This window comes from Thermobia domestica, chromosome 7, assembly GCF_964235325.1.
Source record: "Thermobia domestica chromosome 7, izTheDome1.hap1.1, whole genome shotgun sequence".
Taxonomy (NCBI): domain Eukaryota; kingdom Metazoa; phylum Arthropoda; class Insecta; order Zygentoma; family Lepismatidae; genus Thermobia; species Thermobia domestica.
Window position 1 is genome coordinate 203,899,287 of NC_137460.1, and position 18,396 is coordinate 203,917,682.

Below are 18,396 nucleotides of genomic sequence, written 5' to 3' on the forward strand. Positions count from 1 at the left end.
GAAAAAATAATAAAAAGTGCTCAAATTCAAGGAAAAGCAGGGTTTACTTTTTAAAATTTTCTCACCTTTCGCGGCTGGTCTGTCGACCTCACTCATATATACGGGAGTGCCGTCGTATACTCTCGCGCCAAGCGCTAATTTTCCACGACACGGCACTAATCCTACTGAAGATTTCGTAAACTAAACTATTGCAGTGCAGAAACCAAGGTTAATATGCTTGATTTAGAATCAGAAGTGTGAGAAAGAATGATAACTTTTTGTTAAGATATTACTATGTATGTTTTAGGACAAAAAATATTTGAGTTAATTTAAATCTTTTTAAAAACCTCTACATTAGTAACAAACAGTGACTACTGAATATAGGAAATAACAAAAATAGCTACTTAAATAGCAGTTAAAGTTTAGTCTACAATATTTTTGCCAGTCTTTATTTAATGTTTTAGATCAGTAGTTTTCAAAGTGGAATCCGTGGGACCTAGCGAGGGGTTCCGTGGCGCCTAAAAATTGACATGTGTTCTAATAAAATGGAACTCACAGCTGTTACGCAAGAAGTATTTTTTCAGTTACTATAAATACAGCAATTAGAAATTATACCTACGTTTGTAAATTTAAATGTTTTCCTACTTTAGTAAATTTCTGCCTTGAAGTTGGTCAACCGTTATATAGAACTACTTCAAGTGAGAGAAATTTCTTCTTTGTTAGGGCACTTTTTCAAAAATAGTTATGCATTAACTGTACGACGCCTCTGAATTTTATGGACTTCATCTTCAAGTGGTGGAAAGCTTCCACCACTACCACTAATTTCAGATTTTTTAAATTTTATTAAAGAAGTAAATGTTAGTCATCAAGCCTCCCCCAATTCTGGGATGAGAAACCCTTCCCAAAATATGTTCCTAGATCCGCCACTGCGAGTAACTCTTGACTCAAATTGGTTTGCGCGTGCGCTGTGAGTACGAAGATTTGTCTAAAAAGACATTGCAACATTTAGTGCCTTTCCCTACCATTAATTTATGTGAGCAGATCTTTTCTGCTCTTAAAAGATTAAAATCTTAAAGCGAAATCGTCTTAATGTGGAATTGGACCTAAGATTGATGGTGACAAAAATTATACCAGATTTCAATGCTATTATGGAAGTGCACAAATAATTTCATTTCTCACATTAGTGACCCCACATTTGAGAAAGTTGTTTATCAAGTAAATTTCATTTTTTAAAAAATGATTTTTAGTCTTGAAAGTTATGGTATTTTCAATTGAAATTTCCTTCACTAGGGAACAATCATGTATCTTTAGAATAAATTAGTTATTGCATTATTTTTCTTGATCTTTTCATTGTCAGTGATAATTCTAATTAGTATATTTTTAATACTATGTGAAATTTCAGATAGCATTGCAAGGGAGTCCGCAGATCACTTCTCGAATGAAAAGGGGGTCCGCGTTATTGGAAAGTTTGAGAACCACTGTTTTAGATAAAATTAAACGATTGTTTTTTTTTTTTTAATTATAATCTCACATTGAATATTTACCAGCAATTAGTCCCAATATTAGGTAAGATGTGCATGTGAATATGCTGTTTTCTTGCAAAAATACAGAAAACAACCCTCCCTCCCCCCCGAGAAGTTGACATTCCCTTCCGGGTGAAAATGTCTGAATTCAACACTGATCTCAATCCTTTCTTCAAAATCTCATAGGAAAAATTTTGTTTGTGCAACTGTAATGACGAAATGTGACTATTTGAAATTCAACTTGTGTGTCATCAACTGTAGGAGTCCAATACCGGTAATTTATAGTTTATTGAACATTTAATATAAGTAGTAGACAGTTTCACATTAAAAAAAAAAAAAAAAATCATGGAGCACATTGTGGCATTGCGATATTTCTGATCAGTGGCGCACGCAAAAAGATGTACACATTTACCATATTAAGTTTATATATGTAATATCTATCTATATATATAAAAGAGAACGCACAAATCCTTTGTTCCCTCATCACGCTAATACGGCTGAACCAATTTCTTTTATTTTTGGGGGGTTATTAGGATTTGGACCCTAGATGGTTTTTATCATATTACTTTAATTTTTAATTACCAGTGTCTTGAGATAATTGACCATTCAAGTGTCCATAACGTACAAATCCTTTGTTAGTTCATCATAGGTAAAAATAAACGTATTTATATGCAACCCGCATGACCGTGTCACTCGGCGGGTTAACATAAATGACAGGCGATATAATGTTAACATTTACTGCAATCTACTATGGTTTTTATCATATCACTTGAAAGCGAAAACTTCCGGGATGACCGCAGCGAAGCGGGGCGGGTTAACATAAATGACAGGCGATATAATGTTAAGATTTACTGCAATCTTCTATGTTTTTTATCATATCACTTGAAAGCGAAAAAGTAAAAATTATCTAAGTAACAAAGTTTATTGCGTTCCGGGGTGACCGCAGCGAAGCGAGGTGAACGCTGCTAGTATCTATATATACACACACACAAACATTTGAAATTATATGAACTTGGGACCTTGAACCTCCCTTTGACGAACATCTGAGTACACCACTGCTTTTTATATTAAAGAGTTTAGAAATATATTAAGCTCAAATTAGCTTAAACCATGTGCATTTATCCATATTCAATAATACCCACAACATTTTGCCATAATAAGAAATGCTTATATCTTTCATTTGACTCCATTAAATATAATAATTAAATCATAACATTCCACTTTCATGCATACAAGACAATCTCTAGTGTTCTTTTAAAATGATTTGAACGATAACATATCGCTCCATGAAGGTTAAAACACTATTGCACGATTGCACTTTTATTGAAATACTTCCGCCCACATTCTTGAGCTTTGTTCTGAACAGTCGCAGTAGTTCGAAGTTTTTCTTTAGGTGGCACAGTGACAAGTTGTAAGATGACTGCCTGTAGTAGAAATAAAACATTTTGGGCCTCATGCAGAGTCGTTCTGACAAGTGATTAGTGCCATCTAAAGTGTTCGACTAACATATGTTTCTTGCAGTAGTCAGGCCTTTAGTGTGACGCTAATCGTACGTCAAAACGACTCTGTGTCCTACAATTTCATGTTAGTCAGTCTGTTGTGAGTGTCCAACGTGAATTTCACACGAAATTTCATAAAGAAATACCATTAAAGAACTCCAAAAATGAAATGAAATCTTTGAGTGTAACGTCCGACGATTATGCCTGTTAGGCTAAACGAGACGATGATTAAAGCAAGTAAATGATGATAGAAGAATTGGTGGAATTAGAAAGTGGGAGAAAACCCACGAGCACGATGTTACCCACTACAAACTTACTTGGCCGGGGACCGAACCATTTGCAAGGTAAAATCGTCTGGTAAGCCTTCCACGTTCTAAGGCAGCTGTCGAGAAATTTTGAGCTTGTTTTCAATAAGACTTAGTCGAGATCTTTAAATGTCTCAAATGTGTAGCGCGTAGTGTGTAAGCGTTTTCAGATTTATTCCTGTCGAGTGCAATTACATTTAACATTTAATAATCGCAGATCTCGCAAAGAATTTTGTGAGCCATTCTAAGAGTTCTGCAGTGACAGGCACGTAGCCAAGGGGGGGGGGGTTCGGACGCCTTCCTTCGAGACCAGAAATGAAAAAAAAAATAAGGAAGGATGAAAAAATGAAATGAGAAAAAGAAGGATCGCGTTAAAAAATTTTAAAAATCAGGAAGCTTTTGGTTACTCTTTCTTATGAGGAGATTTGTATTACTTGAAATACATGGTGGCGAGGTGAGCGAGATATCCTGGAAGAGTCAAGGAATTTGAAATTTCTAGAAAAGTTACGGAATTCTCAGAATTTCTAGAAGAGTTACGGAATTCTCAGAATTTTTGCTACTAGTCAAGGGGATTTCAAGGGAGATTTCACGCTTCCGAAAGTATACCTGTAGTACCGTTGTGTAACAGCGTGGACATTAAATTTTCGTTATCGCATCCTTACAGTATCAAACATATTTTTTCAAAAACAATTTTCTACTGCTCCTTTAACCTGTCATTGGAACAGACAGTAGTTGACGGAATAATAAAAACAAAAATTTATATGGAAAGAAAGTTCTGTTAACATTTGATTCAACAGAGAAAGGAACGCAGATATTGTAAAGTATTTTACAAGACATTATTCAGTATGTACTTTTTATAATAGTGAATATGTACTTTTTATAATAGTTGGGGTCATAATGAAAGGAAAATTGTTATATTTGAATGAACAAAGGAAGGATGTAAATATTGTAACATCTTTGTCAGCACTTTTTATTATTAGCCTATTATTTTACTCGAGATTTCTCATAGTTTGTTATTAAAATAATTACCAACATATCCTCATTTTATTGTCCTAACAAACCAATATATGTTGATAGTAAGTAGTTTAGATTGATCGAGCTCCTGGGCATTCAGAATTTCATGTCCCCCCCCCCCTCGTTACGAAATCCTGGCTGAACGAACCAATATATGTTCCAGTAAAATAGTTTAGAATGATCGAGCCCATGTTGTGATGACCACAGTATTTTATGTCACGGACCCCTTCCCCTTCACGAAATCCTGGCTATGTGCCTGGCAGTGATGATTTTGTGAACAAACTGTTATTTAGTGATGAGGCTATGTTGCATGAGATAGAAAGAGTGACCAAACAAAATGTTCGTACCTCGGGTCTAAGAAAACTCGTAAAATCATTGAGGTTTTGCGGAATTCCCAAAAACAAATGTGTGTTGCGTCATTTCATGGTCCAAAGTGTATGGTCCGTACTTCTTTTTCAAGGAAGCTGTGACTGGAGAAACATTTCTACATATGCTTACAGTGTATTTTGTACCACAGCTTCAACATGCAGTGCGAACTTTATCTATCAACTGGATGGAGCCACTTGCTACTTTCTTCGCAATGGTACCCTAGCAGCAGGGACAACTTGCAAACCGCTTGCTGTAAGCTTGGCCGAATCCAGCTTGACAGGAAACGTGCAAGCATTCCGCATGTTGTTGGATTCCAGTAACGAAGTTACATAGGGGTAGCCTTGTATTCACTGTTTCATTTCAAGCTTGATGTAAGCGTTTTACAAGTCAAGTCGTCAATAGCCAATGAAGGGCCAGTGATGCTATGACGCTCTGCGAAGTGTCTAAAGCATCTCTTGCAAGTACAATGAAAGGCAGATTGTATAAAAGTGTGTGTTTCAAATACAAGCGTAGATAGCCAAAAGCGAAGCACGCGCTAAATGGCCGAAAGCTTTCTTGCTACTAGGGTAGGACTTACCTTAATGAGAGACTGTCACATCGCTGGATAGAGTGAGCTGATTACAGTGATCAACAGCTCTTATGTTGGCCATCAGGCTCACAAGACTTAAACCCTACGATTTTTTCTGTGGGGCATCTTAAAGATATTGTGTGCGAACATTTCTACCGCAAGATGTCCGTGAACTGTAAGAGTGCATTACTGCTGCAGTGCAAACTCTGATGAAAACATGATGAAACAGGTCTGGGAGAAATTAGATTACCGAATTGATGTATGCAGAGTAACAAAGGGGATTCACATTGAGCATTTCTGAGTTAGTGTATTACAGTTTTCTTTACAAGAATTTGCTCAATTAATAATAATAATAATAAAATAAGTTATGAGTTTATGTCGTTCAAGTAGTTTTGAAACATCCTGTATATTCAATTACTGTGATTGGAGTATCTGATTTTTCATCTTGTGGGAAATCACAACAAATAGATGGACTGAATCAAAAGCTCCGTGCATATTCAGAAAACAGGCTGGGGTGTCCAGTCACACGGAGGCAGTGTGGGTAATGTAAAAGTGTACCATGGAGAACAGACCGTTGAGAGTGATTTTCCTTTAGGAGTTCAAATTGAGATATTATGCAAATCTATCCACCGAAAACATGAATATTGCATTTGGCCCAAGAGTGATGAATAAACGAATCATACGCCGTTTGTTTGTGAAATTTAATGCCGTTGACACAAACTTGCAAAATGAGCCCCGCGACCATCGACCAACATCATATTCTGAGTATCTTCTCAGGCACACCGTGCACAGACCGTCGCAGAAGTTTCGTGAAATTGCGCAGTCTTTATGGACAAAGAGCTGGCATCGGCCAACAAGAACTGCCGTTTGGAGGTTTGCTGCTCTCTGAGTGTACAGAACAACCGGGAAGGTTTCCTACGTGGGATTGTCACTACTGATTAAGAATGGATCTACTACAACAATCGCAAAAAATCAGGACAGTGATCAGGAACCACAACGGTTTCCAAAACCATTCTTTCACCTGCAGAAAGTATTGTTGCTGATGTGATCCATCACATATTTTTTCACCGAGGCGAAACCATCAATGTGAATTCTTACACTAGTGAGTTTCATGAAATCAACCGCAAGCATTTAGCAATGGCCAACAGACATTATAAGGTGTGATCAAAACGTACAGTGAGTGTAGTTGCACAGTGCCATCTATTGATATTGTAACCTTTTCAACTAGTAAGCCCGGTAGGCTAAAACTTTGGAACAGTCGAGTTGTAAAATATTAGTTAGCTTCTAGAAGCAGAAGAGTGAGGACGTGTTAAGAGTGTCTGTCGCGTGCCAACATTGTTTTGTTATAAGCTGCACAAAAGAGCGAAAGAAGCTCACGAAATATCAGAATCAATGTATAGCGATGAAGTGGTGGCATTAAAGACCGTTTACAAGTGGTATGAGCGATTCAAAAGCGACAAGGAGTCGGTTGAAAACGAGCAACGATCGAGACGTCCTTCGACGTCAAAAACAAATGAAAACGTACAAAAGTGGGACAAATGATTTGTTCAAACAGGCGAATGACTATTCGAGAGCCTTCCGAAGAACTAAACATTTCGTATGGATCCGTGAAAAGCATTTTAACCGCCCATTAAATGGGCAAATGGCTTTCTTCTTCACCACGAAAACGCGCCGTGCCACACCTTGCTTTTGATCCGCGAATTTTTGCTCGAAAAAAATAATCCTGTTTGTCCACATTCGCTGTGCTCTCCATATGCGACTTGTGGCTCTTCCCAAAATTAAAATCGTCCTTAAAAGACATCATTGCTAACACTGAGAGGGTCACAACAGAGCTGCTGAACGCCATTCCAAAAGAAGCCTTCCAGAAATGCTTCCAGTCATGGAATCAGCGTTGGAATAAGCGCCAAGGATAATACTTTGACGGAGATTAAATCAAATTCCATGCAAGCTTATTACGTTGTTTCTAATAAAATTATTCACCGTATTTTTTTTATCACATCTCGTAGATCCTGATATTTCAAAAGGCGGTGCACACTCTCAATGAGTTGCAGTATGAAATCCACCCTCACTCACATTATTCTTCTGGTGTCTCTCCTAACGACTACCACCTATACTGGCATCTCGCAGGGAAAACTCGTCTAATGACTGAGCAGTTGAGGGCTTCTTCGCATCTCAGATTCCAGAATTATTTCATCGTGAAATGCTATCATTATCTAAGCGATGACAAAAATGTGCCTGCATCCGAAGAATACTTTGAATGACCACATATTGTATCAGGTTGCCTAAAATGTATTGAGCCGTTGGAGGCCAAACTTGATAATACATTTGAAAAGCATATTATGAAATCATATACCCACCATTTTGTTTGATGACCTGCCGTTTTCTCGGCAAAACCATAACCACGTCGATGTAGAACTTCTTTGGTCTCTGGTTAAAAAAAAACTGACGTAATTTTTTCGCATGCCTCTCACCAATCAGGGTGTTCCACAGAGACAGGAACAAATGGTAGTCTGATTATATCAGGTCTGTGCTATATGATGGATGTATTAAAACCTCTCCGTTAAGCTCTCTTAATTTCTGACGGGTCGCTAAAGAGTATGCGGTCTGGCGTTGTGTGCGTGCTATACGACACCCTTTCTATTGACCAGCTCCGGTCATTTCTTTTGAATTATTAGGTGCACTTGCACTACTTGTCGATAGTATAGGTCTGAGTCTATCGTTCTGGCTGTTGACAGCAGCTCGTAATGCACAATGCCTCTCCAATCCCATCAAATACACAGAAATCTTTCTGGGTGTCAGTGTGCGCTTTTTCCAGAATATGGAGCTTCTCGCTTCAATCACAATCTTTTTTTGTAAATTGGTGTCGTAAGTTAACCACTGCTCATCACTTCACAAATGACTCTAGTTCGTTACATTTTGGTACAGATTCGCAAATAGAAATTCGATCGTCCGAGTAAATGGTAGGTATACATACTCTTAAATCAAGTTGTGTCGAAGAATTTTACATAAAAGTTATAGGTAATATCTAGCAACAAGCCAGGGTACATCTCCAGCTGTTTTGGCTACACAAAGACTACAAGAATAGAGGGGGGGGGTACGTCAAGGTGGGCTATTTCTTCCAAGCTTTTTTAAAAACAAACTTCGGCAAACTATGTATTTTGCTTATGTAACTGGAAGGATAAAGGAATTACCGTCATGTAAACGAGAAACAGCTTCTTTTTTCACCTCGTTTCGCTAATGCCATTGTTTTCTTCACAAACAAGAAAGATCTGTTAATCCAATGTTCTCGGGATTGTTGCCAGAGTGAGTGTTGCTGTGCTGAGCTTTCGTTACCATACAGCGGCAACATCTTCAGAGCTATATGTTGAAGTGTGCTGGTCGTACAGATTATATTGTGGTCTTTAAGAATCGCTGTGTTCCTATTGGTTGTTTTTGTTGGCCAATGGCGTGCTCTGATTTTGCTGGTGGAAACTGCTCTCTGATTGGCTGATGGTTCTTTTCGTACTGAGAAGCTGGATCCAGATGTCAGGTAGATGATAACCTTCGTCTCTGTTGATCGATGGCTTGTATGTACGGATGAATAAAGATTCATGTATTTTCCTGTCCCAGAACTGTTTGCTTTTCTTTAGTACTTCAATTTGGTCCCACATGGCCGTATGATTGTATTGTATGCAGTGTTCGGCTATTGCAGATTTTTCCGGTTGTTTAAGTCTAGTGTGTCGCTGGTGTTCTTTCATTCTGTCTTCAATGTTCCTTCCTGTTTCACCTATGTAAGTGGCGTTACATTCACAGGTGATCCTATAGATGCCTGTAGTAAACTCCTACAGTAGTAAACTCCTTGGTAATAAACTCCTAATCTTCGGTGGAGGGCAGTGTACAGTCGTGATGTTGAATTTCTTCAATAGTCTTGCTAGTTGGTTGGAGGTTTTTCCCATATATGGAATAAGTGCAATATTTTCCTGGTGCAATCTCTGCTACTGTATTTTCTCATGGCTGCGTTGATCTGTTTCGACGAATATCCGTTGAATTTGAATACTGTTTCCAGGTGAGACAGTTCTGTGCTTATATTATCTGGATCTGCTATTTGGTATGCTCTGTGTATTAGAGTATTTAACACCCCCATCTTTTGTGCAGGATGATGAAAACTGGTCGCATCGAGGTAGAGATCAGTGTGTGTGGGTTTCCTGTAGATTGAATGGCCTAGACTTCCATCTGGCTTCTTGTATACGAGTACATCCAGGAACGGGAGTCTTCCTTCTGTTTCTGTTTCCATTGTGAACTGGATGTTGCGGTGTATAGAATTCAGATGCTGCAGGAATTCGTCGAGTTTCTGTCTGCCATGGGGCCATGACGAATGTGTCGTCTACATATCTGTAGAATACTGTAGGTTTGTATGTTGCTGTTTCTAGCGCTTTGTGTTTAAAATACTCCATATAGAAGTTCGCTATTACTGGAGAGAGAGGAGAGCCCATTGCCACACCATCGCTGTGTTCAAAGAAATTGTCTTGGTAACTGAAGTAGGTAGACGTTAGGGTGTGTCTGAAGAGATGTACTATATCCTTGCTGAAGTGCGATTCCAGGAGTTTAAAAGAATCTTCTAGTGGTACCTTCGTAAAGAGAGAAACCACATCAAAGCTGACGAGTATGTCATCTGCGTTTGTCTTGATGCTGTGTAGTAGTTGTACGAAATGGCTGGAGTTTCTAATATGGTGTGTACACTCTCCTGTTAGTGGCTGTAGCAGTCCTGTTAATTTCTTGGCCAGGTTGTACGTGGGACCTCCTATGGTGTTAACTATGGGTCGTAATGGAACTTCTTTCTTGTGTATCTTCGGAAGGCCATAAATCCTTGGTGGTATTGAACCGGAAGGTTTAAGTCTCTTCTTTTCTTCTTCATTCAGACTGGAACTTTGTATTAATAAAACCTCCAAATAATATAAGCACAGAACTGTCTAACCTGGAAACAGTATTCAAATTCAACGGATATTCGTCGAAACAGATCAACGCAGCCATGAGAAAATACAGTAGCAGAGATTGCACCAGGAAAATATTGCACTTATTCCATATATGGGAAAAACCTCCAACCAACTAGCAAGACTATTGAAGAAATTCAACATCACGACTGTACACTGCCCTCCACCGAAGATTAGGAGTTTATTACCAAGGAGTTTACTACTGTAGGAGTTTACTACAGGCATCTATAGGATCACCTGTGAATGTAACGCCACTTACATAGGTGAAACAGGAAGGAACATTGAAGACAGAATGAAAGAACACCAGCGACACACTAGACTTAAACAACCGGAAAAATCTGCAATAGCCGAACACTGCATACAATACAATCATACGGCCATGTGGGACCAAATTGAAGTACTAAAGAAAAGCAAATAGTTCTGGGACAGGAAAATACATGAATCTTTATTCATCCGTACATACAAGCCATCGATCAACAGAGACGAAGGTTATCATCTACCTGACATCTGGATCCAGCTTCTCAGTACGAAAAGAACCATCAGCCAATCAGAGAGCAGTTTCTACCAGCAAAATCAGAGCACGCCATTGGCCAACAAAAACAACCAATAGGAACACAGCGATTCTTAAAGACCACAATATAATCTGTACGACCAGCACACTTCAACATATAGCTCTGAAGATGTTGCCGCAGTATGGTCACGAAAGCTCAGCACAGCAACACTCACTCTGGCAACAATCCCGAGAACATTGGATTAATAGTAGACGCCAGCAAAGCTTCAAGATCATATTAAGAAAGATCTGGATGATGTGATTGAAAAGTTTCATTTGAAGAGCAAGGAAGTCAAGTTGAAAATAAATATGGAAAACACAAAAGTGATGTCCAACAGAACAACTTTGAAAGGAAGTCAAGGAGTACGGTTGAAGATACAGAATTTGCAGAACTGAGTAATTTAAGTTTTGAGACATCAGATATAGAATTTGAGACAGCAGATATGAATGCATAGTTATAAATAATAAAGTAGGAATGGACAGTTGGCCGGATATTTTGCAAGATGAAATTATAAACGACGTACGAAACCAACTCTTGATTAGATACCAAGAGACAAGAAGAGACGTGTAACGATATCAAGAAGCACTGCAAAGTAATCTGGACAAGAATTGGCCAAGATTGATGGGTATGGAAAAAAGAGTTGGGACTGACAATGGTTGTCCTTGATTTTACTATATATATATTTTGGGTCGCCACAGTTTCCTAAGATCTGCTGTTGTCTATCAAATTGCGGCCATATTGAACTTACGTATTATCGGTTGAAATACTTCTTTTCGTGTAGGTTTCTCAACGCAAATTATTAAGCAAACCTTTATTTGAAAGCTAAGGAAATCCGAGAGTTCCCTCAGGTTCTTCTAGCTTTACTGCATTAACCCTTTCATCATCAGTCAAATCTTGTGCTTTTAACCTACAGAGCACAAACATGGGCTGTGATCACAGTCTTTTCACTTTCACTTTTCTTGAAATTAAGTCAGAAAAGAGAATTTTTCTCTGCCCCGTTTATATAAAAATATTGTTAATAAAAAATTAGTTTATATTTTACTTACATCGTTTCTGATTGCACTTTCGTTTGCGTGCAGGTTTAAATTCTTTTGAACAATAGCTCCGAGCAGTCTTTTTACCATCTCTCCGATAACAATACAGATGACGTCGCTGTCGACCTTTCTTACCACATGGCTGCGAACACTGTGAAAATAGGAAAGAAAAAATACATAAATTACTTGTTTTTGTTGCTAGTTGATAATTCAAGGTGTCATATAACTTCTTTTTCCTATTCTTAACTTCTATTAGTAAGACGTCTTTATAATTTGTTATTGATTTCTTGTCTTACTTATTCAACAGACTACACAATTATAGAGCCGAATAACATATTACGTCACACACAGAAAAGCATTACACATAGACTGGTACTTATATCGTTACACCAATAACCGAAATCAATGTGGTCAAACGATTTTTGTGGTTGCGCAGTAAGTTGTCCTACTTAGTACAAATAAAGGGGTTAATAATTCAGTTAGTAATTAAATGTTATCAGACGCTGTTACTGACAAATTGTGAACACACGAAACATTGGTGCTCATACTTCATAAGTGCTGCACTTCTAAATCATTCAATAGTCGTCGAACCTAAAGTATTGGGCATATTTATCCAAACTACTAGTCTTGTAACATGTATTCTATAAATCGTAAAAAGTCGTGAACTAGAAATACTAGAATAATAGTACAAATCATTTTTCAATACTAATGTTGATGTCTCTACTTTGTCCGTTATTTTATGGTGCATATTCAATTGTAAAATATTTGATTTTGAAAAGTTTTACAGTAATATTGAAAGACTATAGTAGTTTTGAGAAATAAGTCCAAAGTATCAAAACGGTTAAATAACGGAAATCATCGAATGGTATCAGCATAACAAAAGAGCAGCGAAACGACAATGATAAAAGTGAACACAGACTAATACAGTAGTTAAATATTCAATATAGCATGAGTGAATTCAGAAAACTGTCACACGCGCTTGTACGAAATAGACTAGCAGATGCCCTGAACACAACAATGTCTCCTAACCTGATTTATCAGCGTAAAAGATTTTATTGCAGCAATAACATCCAGGATAAACGCTAAAACATCTGAAGACGCCATACTATGACAAGCCAATTTTTTTTATTTTAATCCATTACGTGATGAATGTATTGCTTGGTGTGAAAACACAGTTCTTAAAAATCCATCACAACCTAACAGTGTAGGCATATCTAACTAGCAAAAGACTTAAATTCCAGAGCAATAAAAGAACTTGTGTTGTTTGTTTTGATTCTTGTGACCTACTTGCTCATTGGAAACATCCTACTATATTGAACACTTTCCTGAACGAAGATTATGTCTTTCAAGAAGACCGTACCAAAAAGTTCTTAAGCATTTCTTCTGCAACATATCAGTTAGCCTCCAAACTTTAATAATACTACCATTATGAGACATTATGGAAAGGTATATTAGGCATTTAGATACAGATATCATCCCCATACATGCACTTACAGTTACACATTTTCTGACAGCTATTACTATCTTACTGAATCAAAGTCCATTTTATAAGTGTATACTAAGAGATTAGTTACAACAATTTTACGTAAGAAAACGTAATTTAGTGATCATTGAGTAAATACGATCATATGATAGAAAGTTTTAAAGGATAATAAAAAAAATATACTGTATGTGATCTAAGCAATATAACAAAAGGCCTATGCGGTTTCAGTGATGTGAACAGACTTTGGGGGAGGTGGCTGAAATTCACCTCAAATGTAGACGAGACCATGTAGATTCTATATTGAAAAAGCAAATTGTCCTAAAATGGATAGAACATAGTCAAAAATTTAAATATCAACATTAATGTGAATGGAAAATCAATGAAAAATGATTCCTCCATTTATTTCAAAAACCAAAAGAGAGAGATGGCTGAAATTCAGCTCAAATGTAAAAGAGAGTATGTAGATTCTATATTCCAAAAGCAAATTGTCCTAAAATAGATGGAACATGGGCAAAAAGCATGAAACATTAATGTTAATGGAAAATCACTGAAAAACAAATAATTCCTCTACTTATCTAAAAATCAAAAGAGAGAGATGGCTGAAATTCAGCTTAAAGATAGAACAGACTATGCAGACTCTATATTCCAAAAGCAAATTGCCCTAAAATGGATGAAATATAGTCAAAAAAGCACGAAACATGAAGTCAATGGAAGTCATGAATAAAGTCAATGGAAAATCAACGAAAAAATAAAGTCGTTCACATATCTCAGAAGCTATAATAAAAAAATAACTACTCGAAAGCTTATTGCAAAGACGTAATGAAGAGCTTAAAAACGATATATAGCACGTAAGGTAAATATGGATAGAACATTGTCAAAAGTCAAGTTGTTTGAGTAAAATCAATAATAAAGTATATTCATCTTCTGCGAATTACCCAGGGTGACCCACGCGTAGGTTACGTTCTTGAAATATTTTACATCCCGATTTGGAATCTCCAGACTCGATTTAGCACTCAACATTACTTTTGGCCTGATCAGGCGACATAGTCTGGCCTTTTTGACAAACCGGAAAGGCCCTTTTATGGTCTGAAGAACTAAAGACTAAAATGAAAATGGAAATAGATTAATGCAATAATACAGTATGTTAGGAGTAAGGATAATTTATGAAATAGTAATATCACATATTTTATACAAAAAAGCTGAAAATTACATATTCAAAATATATAAATGAAATAAATTTAAAACAAAATACTAAGTCAATCAACAACACAATTTATTTAAGTCTTCTAAAGCATATTCATTCTTGAAGCAAATGACATGATAGATTAATAGAATTTTATATATTTTTTAAAGTCTTGTATTTAATGAACACATTTTAAGCAACAGTACCAATGGATCAAATCCATTGAATCCTTATTCAAAATATGATGCATTCATTCAACTAAATCAATGTTGTTATGGAGCAGACCACGTCTTAAAAATGTCATTTAATTCCATGCTTTGAGAATAGATGAATATATGTTATAATTTTGACTTTATAGTCATTTTCTTCTATGATAGAAATGTTACTTTTGTCTCTATTTTACTGGAGTACATTTTTTTTATGAACTCCTATACCTATGCATACACCAACTTACATATTACATAATTAACTTTACTTTCTTTCTAACAGTGGTACTCCCAGAGGAATTTGGTTCATTTGTTGTGAATAACTTGTAATGTTCTGACAACTTAACCGATTTACTTTTGCAAATCTTTGTCCAAATGAATAGCGTTAGGAGTTTCATGATCTAAAAATTATCAAAACAGATTTTGCAAAACAATAAGAGTCAGTTATGATGAACAAAATACCCAAAAATGTACAGTACAACAAATCATATGTCCTTAAGACCTAATGCACCCAGCATAAGAAACATAACAGTTATTTTCAGATAGTTATCTACTTTATGAAGAAAAACGTAGCAAACACAGGAGGAAATAAATAAATATCATGAAACTTGAGATTGTGTGTTTAATCCAAAATATCAATTGTTAACTTAATATACAATATACTGGAATACTTTACTTATTTTGTTTAATACTATACATAACCCTTTAGTTGCACTGTGCAATGTACAATTTTATGCACATTTTAAAAGTAATAGCATGTGTTTATTGTTAACCTACGCAGCTAATTGTGCAGGAAATTTTTCTTTTCTTTCCTCTGGTAAAAAAGAGAGAGTTTGTAAAATAAGACCATAAAAATGTTTCAAATGGGCAAATATTAATGTCTAAATAGGTTCATTAAAATATCAGTAACAAAAATTTCTATACAACTAACAAAAATGTCATCTTAATCTTATCAATAAAGATAAGGAATATTGGCATAGTTTCCGTTACAGGCAAAGAAAAAAAAAAGAACAATGTTTCTAAAAGGTATATTTTTACTGTGTGGATACCATGTGACCAATATGTAAGTGGATTGCAACGCCACGAAATGTAGTATATCAGCTGCTGATCCTATCAGTTTAATTTACAACATATTAAATTTTATGAAAAAAGCTCTATCGAAAAATGGGGCGTTCGGAGCACAAGGGATCGAGTCCAACTACCAAGGATGTAATAAAAAGAGATAAAGTTTGTAAAGTACGCTTAAGTATATGAAAAAGTTAACAGTTTTTTTTTTTTTTTATTTTTTTACAATATAAGAGTTATTTCCAATATCTGAACATGGATATTTTAATTTCTCAAAGCAGGTTTTAGAAAGAGATCTTAAAGATAAAATATGTCCCAAACGACCAAAAGTGAAGTTCATTCCCTTGTGCACTGAACGCATTAAATGTAGTTAGAGTGTTCCATACCGGTTTCCATGGTCCAGCCTTCCAGTAATACATAGCATTACATTCACCCAGATTGCATGGTTCTATTTCGGATGGACGTTCCGTAATATTGCAACCACGTGATACAGGCTCTGGGTCTATCCAGCCATAGCGGTTCGCTCGATGACACGTTACTTTTCGATGCTGTACGCCATTTCCACACGTATGGGAACACTGAAAAATACACAAGCAGCACAGAAGAAATTAACATTAAATACAGACATTTGCTTTATTTATACATTCTTACAGTAGATGCTACACTGAATAACTATGTCTCACAGACTTTTATTAAACCAAGATTTTGATATTAAAGTTTTGTACTGGTTTTATAACCTCCAATACACTGTTCTTGTTTTCTGAGAAATCTGAAGCATTTTGTACCTTATTCAATCACATTTATTTATTTATATTTAAACAAAAATTCTTAACCACTTGACTTACTAACCCAGTAAGCTTGATCTTCAGAGCTCATATTAATTTTATTTTATTTGTTGAAGTTAATATGCGTTAGAGATTTCAACTTATCCCAAAACAACAATAAACAGTAACAAAAAAGGAACTAGTTGCGAATATATTTAATCATTTGATGTAAATTTTATTTTTCCTTTCAATTAATGCGACCCTAGATGATATATTTTTTTTTTTTTTTTTTAAAAAAAAAAAGCTATTCTCATACTTAGGATTATGATTTCAACTTCGGTTCTAGGAGGATGAGTTGTAATAATTCTAAAATTAAATGCTGATCCTGTATCCTATAGAAACCTGAGAATCTAGGATCAAGTTTATATTCGTGAGATACAAAGGAGATTATCATCACACACCCCCGAAAAAAGCATTTATAAGGGAAATATATATTTGTTTATGCTAGATGGTTTATATAATTAGATCATAAAAAGGCATTTAAGACAAAACTGTTTGCTTAGTAAACACATATCTAGTTCTTTTTCCTATAGGTATTCCCAGCGGGGTTATAAAGTTACATTATCTCTTGTTTGATTCAATCAAGAGCTTATGAATTTATTTACCTCATGTCATTGCTATGTTGGCATCTAGAAGAATCTATGCCAATACTTGAATGTATTAAAATGAAACAAATTTAGGAATATTTCATACTGTCATAATTATTCCTCATCTTCCCCTCCTCCCAATTTCTTAATCAACAATAATGGAACACAAATTGAAGAAATTCTCGAATGAAGCAAATATACGTGAAAGTTTGTAATTCAAAATGTATATTAACTCACACTTCTAGCAAGTGCTTTACTACATGTAAAAGGAAGCTTAAGAACTTAGGATGTAACGACAATATATTACAGAAAAGATGTTGCTTCCTTTGATCATGAAAGACTGAAGTTGTTTTCTTACAACAGAGCAATATCAAATTACTATATTCTATGTAGCTTTCTTGTAGTAAATTAAACTCTTTTTTAACTAGGTCAATGCTTTGTTTTCAGCCCAATCTTTTTCTTTTATTAGAGTAATAAGCAGTGCATCGCACTGATGGTAAGGTTCTATCACATAATGAAGATATAAATAATGAAAATGTAGGTAGTTACTAGAAACTCTAAGCCAAACAAAACATAAGTTAAGACAAGTGGTTAAGAAAAATGTATGGTTCATATTCTGAATCTGAATCGTTCTTTCATTAAAATTAACTGCGTATCAGCAAATCTTAAACTCTATGAAGATACATTCAGTGTTGAAATCAATTATTTACATTATTAAGTAATGCTTCGTTTAAATATTAAAAATATTACCTTTAAGATCTCGCACGAGTTACTATTAATTTTTTTGTTGTTTTATAAATTAGTAATTCCTATCAAGAGAAAGAGGATTTTTTCCATTATCCACTCATTATTGTTATATTATTATTATTAATGATAGTGATAATAATAATTGTTTTAGATTGAACTAGAAAATAAATTATACACAGTATCTAATGAATAACGTCTCATTCAGAACACCAACTCTTAGAATAAAGACGCTTTCGGCGCAGGTGACCTGAGTTCGATTTTCAGCGGAAGTTCCTTTGGTTCGGATCTTACATTAAGTTGTATATCCACGTCTCACATAGCTTCGGTGCTCAAACGGACGCTAAACCCCAAATCAAATCAAATCAAATCTTGGAAGAATAAAGAAGACAAACCTATGAGTACAAATAGTAAAAGCGCTCTCTTATAAACAGTTCTAATATGTATGTAATTAGATATTTATATTTTAATATTAGACAACTCTAATCATGA

At 35.6% G+C, this 18,396-nt stretch overlaps 1 protein-coding gene across 2 annotated transcripts in view; it reads right to left on the reverse strand.

Annotated features, from left to right (window-relative positions):
* AdamTS-A (ADAM metallopeptidase with thrombospondin type 1 motif A) overlaps positions 1-18,396 on the reverse strand; it is a 785,255-nt gene that overhangs the window by 57,399 nt on the left and 709,460 nt on the right. For both annotated transcript variants that reach the window (XM_081765817.1, XM_081765816.1), the window contains 2 exons: positions 16,136-16,327; positions 11,825-11,963 (listed from right to left, as the gene is read on the reverse strand). In XM_081765817.1, the coding sequence (XP_081621943.1) occupies positions 11,825-11,963; positions 16,136-16,327 (331 nt within the window). The remainder of the gene's footprint in view (positions 1-11,824; positions 11,964-16,135; positions 16,328-18,396) is intronic.